Source organism: Pteropus vampyrus, unplaced genomic scaffold, assembly GCF_000151845.1.
Source record: "Pteropus vampyrus isolate Shadow unplaced genomic scaffold, Pvam_2.0 Scaffold86, whole genome shotgun sequence".
NCBI classification, from domain to species: Eukaryota; Metazoa; Chordata; class Mammalia; order Chiroptera; family Pteropodidae; genus Pteropus; species Pteropus vampyrus.
In genome coordinates, this window is record NW_011888867.1 from 772304 (window position 1) to 784629 (window position 12326).

The window sequence follows — 12326 nt, forward strand, 5'->3', positions numbered from 1 at the left end:
CAGCACACAGGCTGGCCCCCTCAACACAGAAGTAGCCAGCTCGAAATGTTCGTAGTGCCCACAACTGCAATTAGTGCAACTCCTCTAACTGGAAAGGGCCCCATTCTGCACGCAGGTAGAGAGACTGGGACTCAGAGAGGCTGTCTAAACTGCCCAGAGTCACACAGCTTATAAGAACCGAGTCAGGGCTCCAACCCAGCACTGTCCGATGCTGAATCTTGGCCTCCTTTCACTGCCCCACACAGATTCCATGAAGCCTGTCCCCACGGCAGGTCTAGCTAAAACACCAGAAGTCCCTTTCCCAGGGGAAAGGATAAACAGGGACCCGGCCCTGGATCCTCTATCTGGCAGCCTGTACTCTTGGGCACCCTAAAATCAAGAACGGTTGGAGACCCAGTTTCCCACCTGGTGTAAAGTCCTCGGTCTTTAGAGGTGAGATCTAGACCAGCAAGAATTCTGGAAGATACACACACTCAAACACATGTGAACACGTGCCCAGGGCAGGCTGGGAAAGGCAGTTCAGGAACCCCATGACAGTTTTCAAAACATGACCTTCGAATCAGACCAACTGCAGTGTGTGCCCCAGGTCCGCTAATGCCTCCTGTGTGACCCTGGGCAGTGAATTGGCCTCTCTGAGCTGAGGCTCCCAGATCCATACAGTGAGGCTCATCCCCCACCACCCAAAATTGACCGAGGAACCAGGCAGTGGTGGGGGATCCGGATCTACCTGACAGCGCTTCTCGAAGCCGTAAGCTGTAATCCGCAGCACCTGCCGGTGTTCTCCATCGGGCAGAGGGGTATGAGGCAGTGGGGTGTATAAGATGACCTCAAAGAGGCCGTCTCATTCCAGGGACCAAGCAAACAGGTGAGCTGCACCCTAATCGCACAGCAGTTCCTGTCCCTGCCCCACCCTGTCTGGCAGGCTCAGCAACTCACTCGTGTGTCTGTCCCCAGAGATATCCCTGGATGTGGATGCAGACCGGGACGGCATGGTGGAAAAGAACAACCCAAGAAAGGTACCTGTCGACCAGGACAGATGGCCCTGGACGTGGAGGCTTCCGGGGCAGAGCTCCAGGCTGGATCCCGCATGCAGCCGTGGTCCTCCTAGCAAATACGGGCAACTCTCAGTCCCAGATAAAGAGACAGTGGCCCGAGACAGACCCACAGACCAAGCAAGCTCCTTATGGGGACAACCACAAAGCAGGTTCCCAAGTCTCAGTTTCCCCACCCACAGGATGGGGACCCCCAATTCACAGAGTTGTTGGAAAGTGCCACCAAAGTATTCGCTCTTATTATTTTGCCTTTTTTTAAAAAAAAAATCTGAGTAAGAGAGACTCTCGGGAGCAGAGGTTGCATTAATCACCCTCGGTTCCAGTCACGTGATCTTTCGTGGCGCATGCGCGACCCCGTCTTATTTATTCATTCGTTCATTTATTCATCATTCATCAGTTTCTTCATTCGGTCTCTTTTTCCTTCAATCCTGCTCTCATTCTGCTCTTCCACGAAGGTCCGTTTTAATGGGTCTAATGTGTCTCTTTCTGTTCTTACGATTCTTGAGAACGTGTGGTCTGGTCGATGAGCGTGTTATTTTTAACATGCAGATAGCACTGTGTTCTCAATCTCATTTCGTTCCATACTTTTCCCTCAACCCAGTTCATGAGCTCCATTGGCCTCATTCTGTGTACATCTAGGCTGTTGCTTCTAACTATTTTTTATAACAATTTAAAGCCTGGTTTAAATTTATATGTAGATAGATACTTAAAAAGTCAAATAAATATAGCCCAGTGAGAAGCCTGGAGCCTAGGAGCTGACCCCAGACTCTCTGCGTGCCACCAAGGGGGCCTTAGGCCTGTCGGGGAGCCCCTCGTCCCAGGCTCCTCAGTGGGGCTCTGCCCTGGTCCAGCCTTCCTGAGGTAGCCGAGCCAGCCCCACACATATGTTCTCAGTGTTGGTGGCCGAGCCACTTGACAATGGACTCCATGGAGGCCTCTGAGGCGTCCAACCTCCCCTGAGGAGCTCTGCAGCCTTGGTGAAGTCACACAGTCCCTGTGGGCCTGAACTTACCCAGACGTTCTCCGTGTGAGCCAGTGACGTTTAGTATTTTCTTCAACATCCCAGAAATATTGGTTGAGCATCTTTCATATTCCAGGACTTGGGCAGGCTCCGGGGACACAGAAAGAATGAAAGAAACACAGCTCTGGCCCTCAGGGACCCCATAGTCCAGTGGGAGGACGGGGAAGACCCATGTTAACTAAAGAATGACGTAGGTGGCTGTTTCATCACAGCTGTCCTGAGTCTGCCCCCAAAAAGGACGTGTACAGTGCCATAATGCCATAAGTGTAACCCCAGGGAAGCTGCTCTGGTCTAGAGAATCGGAAAGGCTTCCTGGAGGAAGGGATGGTTTTGCTGTGACCGGAAGGAGGAGTGGCGTTGGCCATGTCAAGGGAGATAGGACAGCATCCAGGCAGAGGGACCAGTGCCAGCAAAAGCCAGAGAGCTTGGAATCTTTGGGAAGCAGAAAGGCAGCCAGTGCTGGGGGTGCTGAGTGAGTGAGGGGGAGGCGAGGGGAACAGATGGAGACGTGTGTCTCACCGGGCTTCGCAGGCCACAGTGGAGACTGGGGCTTTATCCTAAGTCAACAGGGAGCCCTTGACGGGGCTGAAGGCAGGAGGCAACATGATCTGTCTGGAGTTTGTTCTAAATCGCTATGGCTGCAGCATAGGAAATGAATTGCCTCGCAGGTCCCATCCAGAGCACCCTGAGGATGTCTGGAAACAGCTGGGTGTCTTTGCATCCAGGTGTCTTCCCCTGAGGCCGTCTGGGGACTTTACAGCCTGTTGTGACTGTCTCTCTGCCCATTTCTCTGGCCACCCTACGTCTCCCTGCCCCCACCCTCACCCAGGCGCAGGCACGCCAGACCTGGGGCTCGTGAATGCCCTGTCAGCCTTCCAGTCTCTGTGTATCTGCCACCATCTGTCCCCCTCCTGAACTTTCTTTGCTGCTTACCACCAAGGGGGCCTTAGGCCTGTCAGGGAGCCCCTCGTCCCAGGCTCCTCAGTGGGGCTCTGCCCTGGTCCAGCCTTCCTGAGGTAGCCGAGCCAGCCCCACACATATGTTCTCTGTGTTGGTGGCCGAGCCACTTGACAATGGACTCCATGGAGGCCTCTGAGGCATGCAGAGAGTCTGGGGTCAGCTGCTAGGCTCCAGCTGCTGCAACCCTCTCTGGACATTAGACGTGGGATTCACATTTGCTGGGTCACAGCTGCCCCAATGGGCAGTGGCTGCTCTTTATTCTCATCCCGGGGCTGTCTCTCTGATGTCCCGTGAGGTCTGCACGGGGGCTGGGAATATCTGCCAGAAGGTAGAGAAGAGGGCATTGACCTTCTCTCCCTGCCAATGCAGGCGTCCTGGACCTGGGGCCCCGAGGGCCAGGGGGCCATCCTGCTGGTGAACTGTGACCGAGACACGCCCTGGTTGTCCAAAGAGGACTGCAGAGACGAGAAGGTCTTCAGCAAGGAAGGTGCCAGCAGGACCCGCGCTTGGGCTGGGGGCAGGGCAGAGCAGCGGAGCCCTCATGCTGAGTCCTGGGCTGGGGGTGATGCAGGAGTGACCCTGAGTCTCCTGGGGATGCTGGACTCAAATATCTATTCTTTCTAAAAACAGAAGACAAAACTATTAATATGGTTCAATTGGAACCATGTCGTTTTAGAAGTTATGCATACACAGAAAAACAAGTGGAAGGAGAGTCCCAAAAGATAGTAGGTCACCTGCGGTGTTGGAGACGACAGCCGGTTTTTATGCTTTTCTGTCATTTCCATAATACACACGTGTGGGGTTTTCACTGTCCCAATTATACAAGTAACAGTTGTTTGTAAGCCAACATTCCAGCCACAAGTGTCTTAATTCTAACTCCTCGTACATCCGGCTCTCAGACCTCAAGGACATGTCCCAGATGATCCTGCGGACCAAAGGCCCAGACCGCCTCCCCGCCGGACACGAGATGGTCCTCTACATCTCCATGTCGGACTCGGACAAAGTGGGCGTGTTCTACGTGGAGAGTGAGTGACCCCGGCTCAGCCCTCCGCCCTTCCAACTCATTCAGTGCTCACCGAGCTACCCTCGCTGCAGCCCAGCTCTGCCCTCTGAGGCTCCCCGGACCCCTCCCCTTTGTGGCCATGGCCCCCACAGCTGCAGGCACTGGAGAAGGCCAGGACTGGCCTCAGGAAGAGTAACCAGGACCGCTGTCGTCCTGTGAAGTCAGGAGGCCCCACAGGACAGATCTCTCCTCTCTCAAAGGGGTCAGTAATGACGCAGGTTTATGTAGAACCCAGAGGCCCTTCTTCCCCCGAACCAGGGCAGGAAGGGCTTTTGAGGTCCACCTTTTCCAGAGTCATGACCCCTTCAAGATATCCGAAGTAGGTCCCACCTCCCACCCCCACCCCCCAGGCGTTTTCTGCCCATCTCAGACTTTTTGGAGCTGAGAACTGCATCTACTTTTAAAGAGCCCCTGATGATGCTATGGGCACCTGGAGAAGCTGACCCCTTGCTCCTCTCCATGATGACAGGGCATCCTGGGCCCCCACTGTGTAGGGAACGTGCTTCAGCCACAGAGCTGGTCCTGGCAGCTACATGCTCTCGTCCTTTCTATGTGTTGAGCCCCCTCAGCGTCCGGTGCTGCTCTCAGACCTGGGGTCCCTGCAGTGAACTCTGCAGTCACACCCTGCCCTGAGGAGGTGACGATATAGTGCAGGAGACATAGTAAGTAGCATGACTGGAGGAAATGACACAGACCACATAACAGAGTGGCAGGAGCAGAGATGAGGTGCCACTAGCCCGGGTGGTGCAGAAAGGCCTCTCTGAGGTGACGTTCGAGCTAAGACTCAAACCAACAATGAGAAGGAGCCGTCCATTCATGAGCTGAGGGGAGGGTGAGCGAAGCAGAGAGAACGGCATGAACAAATCACGGAGGAGGGAACCAACTTGGAGGAGCAGAAGGAAAACCAGAGCGAAGGGATGTGTTGGAGTCAAGGTCAGCGAACCAGGCAGGGGCCAGGGCATACAGAGAAGGCTTAGCTTTTATTTTCAGGGCAGTGGAAAGCCATTAGAGGGTTTTAAGCAAGGGACTGTCAAGATCTGATTTATGTGTTAAAATGCTCTCTAAGCAAAATAGTTAGCTTTGCAATTTGCTGTGTGTGCAGGGGGGTGCTTCTCCTGTGTGCTCAGCTGTCTGGGGGCCCAGGATCCCTGGCCTTGCTCTGGGGCCCAGCTCTGGACACGCCCACCTCTAACAGTCACCATGAGGAGTTGGCCGCCAGGCCCTGGACCCTCACTTCAGGGAGTTATTCAGCCAGGACAGCAGTGGACAGCTGCCACTTGAAGTCAATCCTCCTCTGATCCACCCTGGGCTCAGGCAGTGACCTCACACAGGTTGGAATGTCCCCAGAGTCTGGCCAGCTCTGCTGCCCCAGGGGGCCGGAGATGTTGATGTTTACCCCCATCCAGGCCAAGGTTGCCATGGGGGGGCGGGGGGGTGCAATGTGGCTGCCAGCAGGGGTGGGAGAGGTACAGACAGGACCTTCACCTGGGCTTCTTAATCATGGCACTGAATTGTGACATGTGACCTGTAGCTAATAGTGACGCCTGGATGTTATCCAGAGAGTTCTTTTTATTCATGGGAGTGGATTGAGGTCTGGCCCTGGAATCACATCCCTCCCTGTCACTTGCCATCTGAGATGGGTTCTGAGCAGACAAGAAAAAGAGAAACCGCCACTGCAGGTGCTTTGAGACACTGGTCACCAGTCTGTCTTGTCTGGGCTGCCACCCTGCATGGGAGGGAGGGGGCGTTACTGATGCTGCAAGGATCCCAGAATAGTCAGTTTCCCACAAAATGTAGCATTCTGGATGGATACTCTTTGTCACACTAAAGAGCAGGAAGAAAAGTAATCAATCTGTGGCATAGTTTCTTTTTCTTCCTTTTCTTCTGTGCAAACATTTGGGACTTTGTCAAAATCTCAGTATACCTGTGGATGTGAAAGTGTTAGGTTAAACAAATATCATGGGTTACATGTGTGTGTCCACCAAGGGTAGGGGGCTGGGCTAGAGGCCAAGGGACCCCGAGAGGAAGCTCTGGAGCCCAGGAAGTGCGAATCCTGGATCTAGGCAAGTCTCCTCACAAGCCCGTGCCTTGGGCTCCTCATCTGTGATGTGACGTGGGGATAATGAGAGACCTGACATTCCCGCTGGTGATAGGGATTAAAGAGGAACGTGTGTCAGGCCCTCGGCACAGTCACCAGCCCGTGGAATGCTCTCTATAGATGACGCGTGTTGCTTTTATTGGGATTTTTATTGTGATCATTCATTATAATCATTGAAGTGGACAGAAGTCTTCAGCACTGTTAGGAAGACCCAGGTGTCTGTGCTCCAGCCTCAGCTGCTGCCCCAGGATCCCAAAGTTGGGTCCTGACCTCTTCCTGCAAGGATATAAGGACTAGCTTGTCCCAAGTGGCCCAGGACTTTCTTGAGTTTAGCACTGAAAATCCCTCATCCCGGGAACCCCCTCAGTCTTGGGCAAACCAGGGCTGTTGGTCACACAACCGTATCGCGGCATCTTCTTGGAAGGTGGAATGGCTCCAATGCCATCAGAAGGGTTATGCCAAACCGTACCACGTTCCAGATGGAGTTGGTGCCTGGGGCTGCGGAGAGGTCAGGGTGGCCGGCCGGCCTGGCCCCAGGCACGTGGGCCGCTCAATAGAGGGGCATTGTTGGTTCCCGCAGGGAAAGCCAGCCATGCCCGGGTGGGCCTGCACCCAGCTGGGCATGGAGGATGGGGGAGGCAGGCTCCCCAGGACAGTGGCTAGATTGTTCCCACCAAGGAACAGATCTGCCTGGAGCTGGCCCAAGCCATCAGAAAGAAAGACACGTAAACTGCAAGCCACAGGAGAGGGAAAACTGCATGCAGATGGGCAAGATCATGTCCTTCCACCTGATCCAGCTCCCCTGGCCAGACCCCTGCCCTCCCCCAGGCCCTGGCGGAGCCCCCAGCCACCCAGAGCCTCTGGAGAAGCTTTGGAGCTTTCTGCAAACACAAGTTGGCTTCTAGGCCTGAGATCTCTGCTCCAAGTGTCAGTTCAAGTACAGCCTGAGAGTATAGGCATGGGAGGGCCTGAGTACCTGGGGGAGAATTTCTTAAGCATACAGAACCATGTAGAACTACTCCGTGATTGGGACACAGGGCTCATGCTATCATTTCTGAGTGAGAAGGACTTCACCATCTGTGGCAGGCTGTGCTGAGTGCCTTGGAATATCCAATGCCTGAGTTTGTATGCCTCATTTCTTGGGCCCACCCAAGGGAAGGTGCCGTGAGGTATTATTTCTTTGCCTTCTGTTCATAAGCCAGTCAATGAAAAGGCCATGAGTTTTGCAGTAAGGAGTATGCCCTCATAGTAGTAACACCAACAGATCCCAGCTGTGTTACTGATGGCTTCCCATGGTTGCCAAGTTTACCAAAGTTACCGATGCTATGTCATTTTATCTTGCGATGACCCTGTGGCATAGGTATTGTTATCCCCCATTTAACAGATGAGTAAGCTGAGGCTCGGGGAGGTTAAGTGGATTCCCTGAGGTTTCACGGCTTGTAAACACAGTGGTATTTAAGCCCAAGTCTCTCTGACTCTGGGAGCCATAACCATTGAGATGACCAGCCCTCAGTAAGTTAGGTGACTAAGGTCCATTGAACACATGGTCTTACATGAGGACCCATCCGAGCCTGGGCTTGGGTGGTTCCTCCATTCATTTTGCAAGTTTTGATCATGCACCTTCTTCATGCCAGGACCATTCTGGTTACATGTTCTAACTCTTGGGGGACTGGTTATTAACCACTACCATTGTTGACAACAGTGCTAAGCTGAGCCTGATTCTGCCCTTCTAGCTCTGCAGGGCATAAAGAAACTCCTGGAACTACATAGGGTCCTACCTTCATGCCTTTGCCAATGCAAGTATCTCCTCTCCTCACTGCACCCCACCTCTGCCACCCCGAAAGCCATCTCTGAGGCTGCCCCTCTGCTCAGATGCTTCTCATCCTGCCTCCTTCCCCTGCCCTCCCCACCCCAGTAACCCCACGGGATCGCTCACCCCGTAGCTCTGTTATGACGTTTCCCACCTCCACGCTATCTTATCATCAGCTGAGTGCTGCTCTTAGGCAGAGGTGCTGTGTCTTAACCGCCTCTGTCTCCCCCAAAGTCCTTGCCCATGCAGCTCACAGAGCAGGAATTCAATGTGTGTGCTCTGAATTTGCCTGAAAATTCTTCAGGGAGTGATGTGGACATTTACGAAACACCACCATTGGCCGGATCGGCACTGGGCCCAGCTGGGCCTGTCTCTGCCCCCACACAGGTGACAGCCTCTCGGGGCCAACAACTAAACTCTGAGATCAGACCCATTTAGAAAGGCTGTGATGGGGAAGGACGGGGGCTGCAGAAGCTCCAAACAGAGCCCCTGGCTTGGCCTCTGGAGGATCTGGGCACATTTCCCAGAAGCAACGCAAATCGAGACCTGAAAGAAGGAGAGAGACAACTATTTCAAGCAGAAGGAACAGCACTGGGAAGAGCTGGGAGGTTTCAGAGGGGCAGGTGCTCTGCAGAAACCCGCCTTTCCTCCCAGCCATGAAAATGGACAGCTGGAGACCCACACGTGGGTCCTTATGCCAGCACGGCTCCCATTATATGGAGGAGAATATTTGGTACAAATAGGCACCGTGGTGTTTAATTTATGTAAAGGGGAAGGGAGTTTGGAGTTCAGAATTAGACATGAATTTGAGTCCCAGCTCAGCCACTTACTGGCTGTGTGACCTCGAACAAGCCAGTTTCTCCTTTCTGAGACTCGGTTTCCTCATCTGTAAAGTAGGAATAATAATATCTTTCCTAGACACCATTAGCTGCTCAATCATTCTCTGTCATCATTTCATGTGTGCCGTTCCTGGGAGAGTTAGCTCATTTTATAGACAAGGAAACCAGAAGTCAGAGAGGTCATCTGGTTCGGTACCACACGGCCAGCACACAGCAGTGCTGGGACAGTGACCAGGCCATGGCCCTTCTGGTGGCATGTTCTGCTTGTGCTTTTCTCTCTTCATCTAGAAGACCAGTTATTCTGCTATTTTGTCCCCCAACAGTGACCCCACCCCCCTGACCTCTTCCTGGTGGGGGCAGGAGCCTGACATTGGTCCTTCTCCCATCAGACCCGTTCTTCGGCCAACGTTATATCCACATCCTGGGCCGACAGAAGCTGTACCACGTGGTCAAGTACACGGGCGGCTCCGCAGAGCTGCTGTTCTTCGTGGAAGGCCTCCGGTTCCCCGACGAGGGCTTCTCAGGCCTGGTCTCCATCCACGTCAGCCTGCTGGAGTATATGGCCAAGGTGAGGTCTCCCGCTCCACGAGGGGCTGCCCTTGGGTGCCAAATGGGGTTCCTTCTAGAGGGTCCCTCCCAGAAGCCCCCATGACGCTCCACTCCTCTCAAAGCACCAAATGGGCTTAGAGACCTAGAAGCCCCCACCACCCACATTCAGGTGAAGCTGCGTCCACCTCAGATCGATGAGAACAGGCTCTGGAGTCAGACTGCCCGGGTTCGAGCTCATGAGACACTCTGAGAGTGAATAGACACCCTGTGCCTTAGTTTCCCCATCTGCAAAACAGAAACGACAAAGCTCCAGCTTCCTGGGGTGGTCGTGAGCATCTAAACTGGTAAGAACTTATTCACAAAGCACACTGAAGTCCGTGAGAAAGGAGAGCAGCAGAAAAGGCACAGCTAACAGCGTGCGGTAGGAAGGAGGCTTCTGCTCCCGCTGCGCCTGGGGCAGCCTGGCCATCAGGTCAGGGGCAGCCTGGCCATCAGACTGGCCCCTCCATAGGCACCCACAGAGGCTCGAAAGGGAGACCCGGGCAAGAAAGGCCAGCCCTGCCTACAGTCCCACCCCCATCCTCCCCGCCAAGGGCAGGAGCCAGTTTCCTATCGCTAAGCAGTCCCCAACCTTTTTGGCACCAGGGACCAGTGCTATGAGAATCTAGTGCCTGGTGATCTGAGGTGGAGCCGAGGCGGTGATGCTGGCGCTGGGGAGCGACAGCAGATACAGAGGAAGCTTCACTCACTCGCCCACCGCTCACCTCCTGCTGTGCAGCCTGGTTTCTAACAGGCCACACACTGGTACCTGTCCATGGCCCAGGGGTTGGGGACCCTTGCTATAGCTTTTCAAAGTCAGTCGTGCAAAGGAACCCTGGAATCATATCTCATTTTCCCTCAAGTTCCAGGCATACTGCCTGAACCCTTCTGGAAAGAACAATCTAGACATAGCAAAATTTCCCCAAACAACTTTAAGGAAAGAAAAGGGCAAGGTGCCCAGAGCAAAAACAGAAAAGGCCCAGGGCTGGCTCAGCCATCATGTGGGCTGATTTCAGGAAGAGAACTTCGATGGGGCAAAGTCAGAAAGGGTCACGAGTGTGGGCTCAGCAGCCAGCCCACCTGGGTTTCAATCCGGGCTCTCCCACTTACTAACCACGTGACCTCCGACGGTTACGTAAGAGTTCTGTGATTCAGAGGTCTGTGACTCAGTTTCCCCATCTTAAAACAAGGAATATAACGTATCTACTCGCTGGGGTAACGCAGAAATGAATTGGTGCCTATAAAAACACCACAGGACCTGGCACACAGTAAGTGCTCAATAAATGTACTGTTGTTATCAGCTTCACCCATTTTGGAAGGCAGGATTAAAAAGCACCCTGACGAGACTTTTTGATCCCCTTCCGTTCTCTCCCATGCCCAGGACATTCCCTTGACACCCATCTTTACGGACACTGTGATGTTCCGGATTGCCCCATGGATCATGACCCCCAACATCCTGCCTCCCGTGTCAGTGTACGTGTGCTGGTAAGCAGGGGCCACAGCACAGAGGGGGGCAGTGTGGCAGAGCGGCTGACGCTGGGGCTTTAGGGGCAGACAGACCTGAGTTCAGATCCCGGCTCTGTCACTTACTAGATGTGTGACTTTGAGCAACTCATTTGGCCTCTCTGGGCCCCCATTTCTCTGAAATGCTGACGTCACAGAGTCACTGTGAAGATGAACTGAGACAAAGCAGGCAAAGTATTTGTCCAAGGTCCTGGCATAGAGTTTGTGTGCTGTAAAAATAATAGTTACCATTTCTTTTCTTATTCCTGGCCCATACCATGGAGTTGGGAACTTCCTATGCAATGGATATTAATCTCGTTCATTCAGCAAGTTTTTATCAAACGCCTGTTATGTGCTAGCCAGCCACAGCAAGATGAGAAGCAGGGAAAAGAAGTGCCTGCGGGTGGATGCTGGTCACACCGAAAGGACCCCTGAAGTCCTGGCCCACCCCGCTATCTCCATGCCAGGCTTAACTCCTCTCTAGAAATATGGGGAGTCAGAGATGTAAGCCTTCGGGGCAGTGGGGGTGAGAGTTCCCCTCTTTGTTTTATTTATTCACCACGTGAGTGAGTGAGTTTGCTTGGCCCTTGACTCCAGCAGACTTTTCAAAGATGCCTGTGAACGCAGATGTAGGCTCATCTGCCCAGCGCAGCCCAGAGGTGCCAGCTGCTATTGTCACCTCAGTGGGTTGGCCCTCGTCTCTCCTCACCCTTCCTCCTGGCCTCCCTCTCTTCCCTCAACTTCCCAGCATGAAGGACAATTACCTGTTCCTGAAAGAGGTGAAGAACCTGGTCGAGAAAACCAACTGCGAACTGAAAGTCTGCTTCCAGTACATAAACCGAGGCGACCGCTGGATCCAGGTGAGAAATCCCAGCTTGGGAAGGACATGGTCCAGGCAAGAAGAGTCACTTAAAGTCCATACCCTGGCACCCAGCAGCTCCGTGTGTGAGAATTCTGCTGTCAGCTCCCACGTGCACATGGGCACAGAGACATCAATGTATAAGGCAGTTCACAGCAGCGTTGCTTCGTTTGGTAGCAAAAGACTGTGAAACAACCTAAATGTCCATCTGCAGGTGGCTGGGTCAGCACATGATGGGACGGCCTTGCTGTGGAGTACTATACAACAGCGAAGAAGAAGCTGATCTATAAATACAGAATGCCCTTCGAGTTAAGGAGTTACACACAAGATGCTGCCGATTACGTTTTTTAAAATGGGGTCGATAGGAGTACAGACATGCTTGGGATGTGCAGAGACTATCTGTGGAAGGATAAATAGAAACCACAGCCATCGCTTGCTGTGGAGGAGGAGCATTGTGGGAGACTGGCCGGTACTCACTGGCAGCCCTCTGGGCTCATCTGATGGCTCTTCTTCATGCCCCTGCAGGATGAAAT

The 12326-nt window shown here is 53.4% G+C and overlaps 1 protein-coding gene across 1 annotated transcript in view; it reads left to right on the plus strand.

Annotated features, from left to right (window-relative positions):
* The window catches only part of LOC105294400 (protein-arginine deiminase type-2), a 42505-nt gene that overhangs the window by 19821 nt on the left and 10358 nt on the right, over positions 1-12326 (plus strand). Inside the window, exons 4-9 of the mRNA XM_011363603.1 lie at positions 955-1016; positions 3403-3520; positions 3933-4058; positions 9233-9411; positions 10813-10916; positions 11683-11893. Of these exons, the coding sequence (XP_011361905.1) occupies positions 955-1016; positions 3403-3520; positions 3933-4058; positions 9233-9411; positions 10813-10916; positions 11683-11893 (800 nt within the window). The remainder of the gene's footprint in view (positions 1-954; positions 1017-3402; positions 3521-3932; positions 4059-9232; positions 9412-10812; positions 10917-11682; positions 11894-12326) is intronic.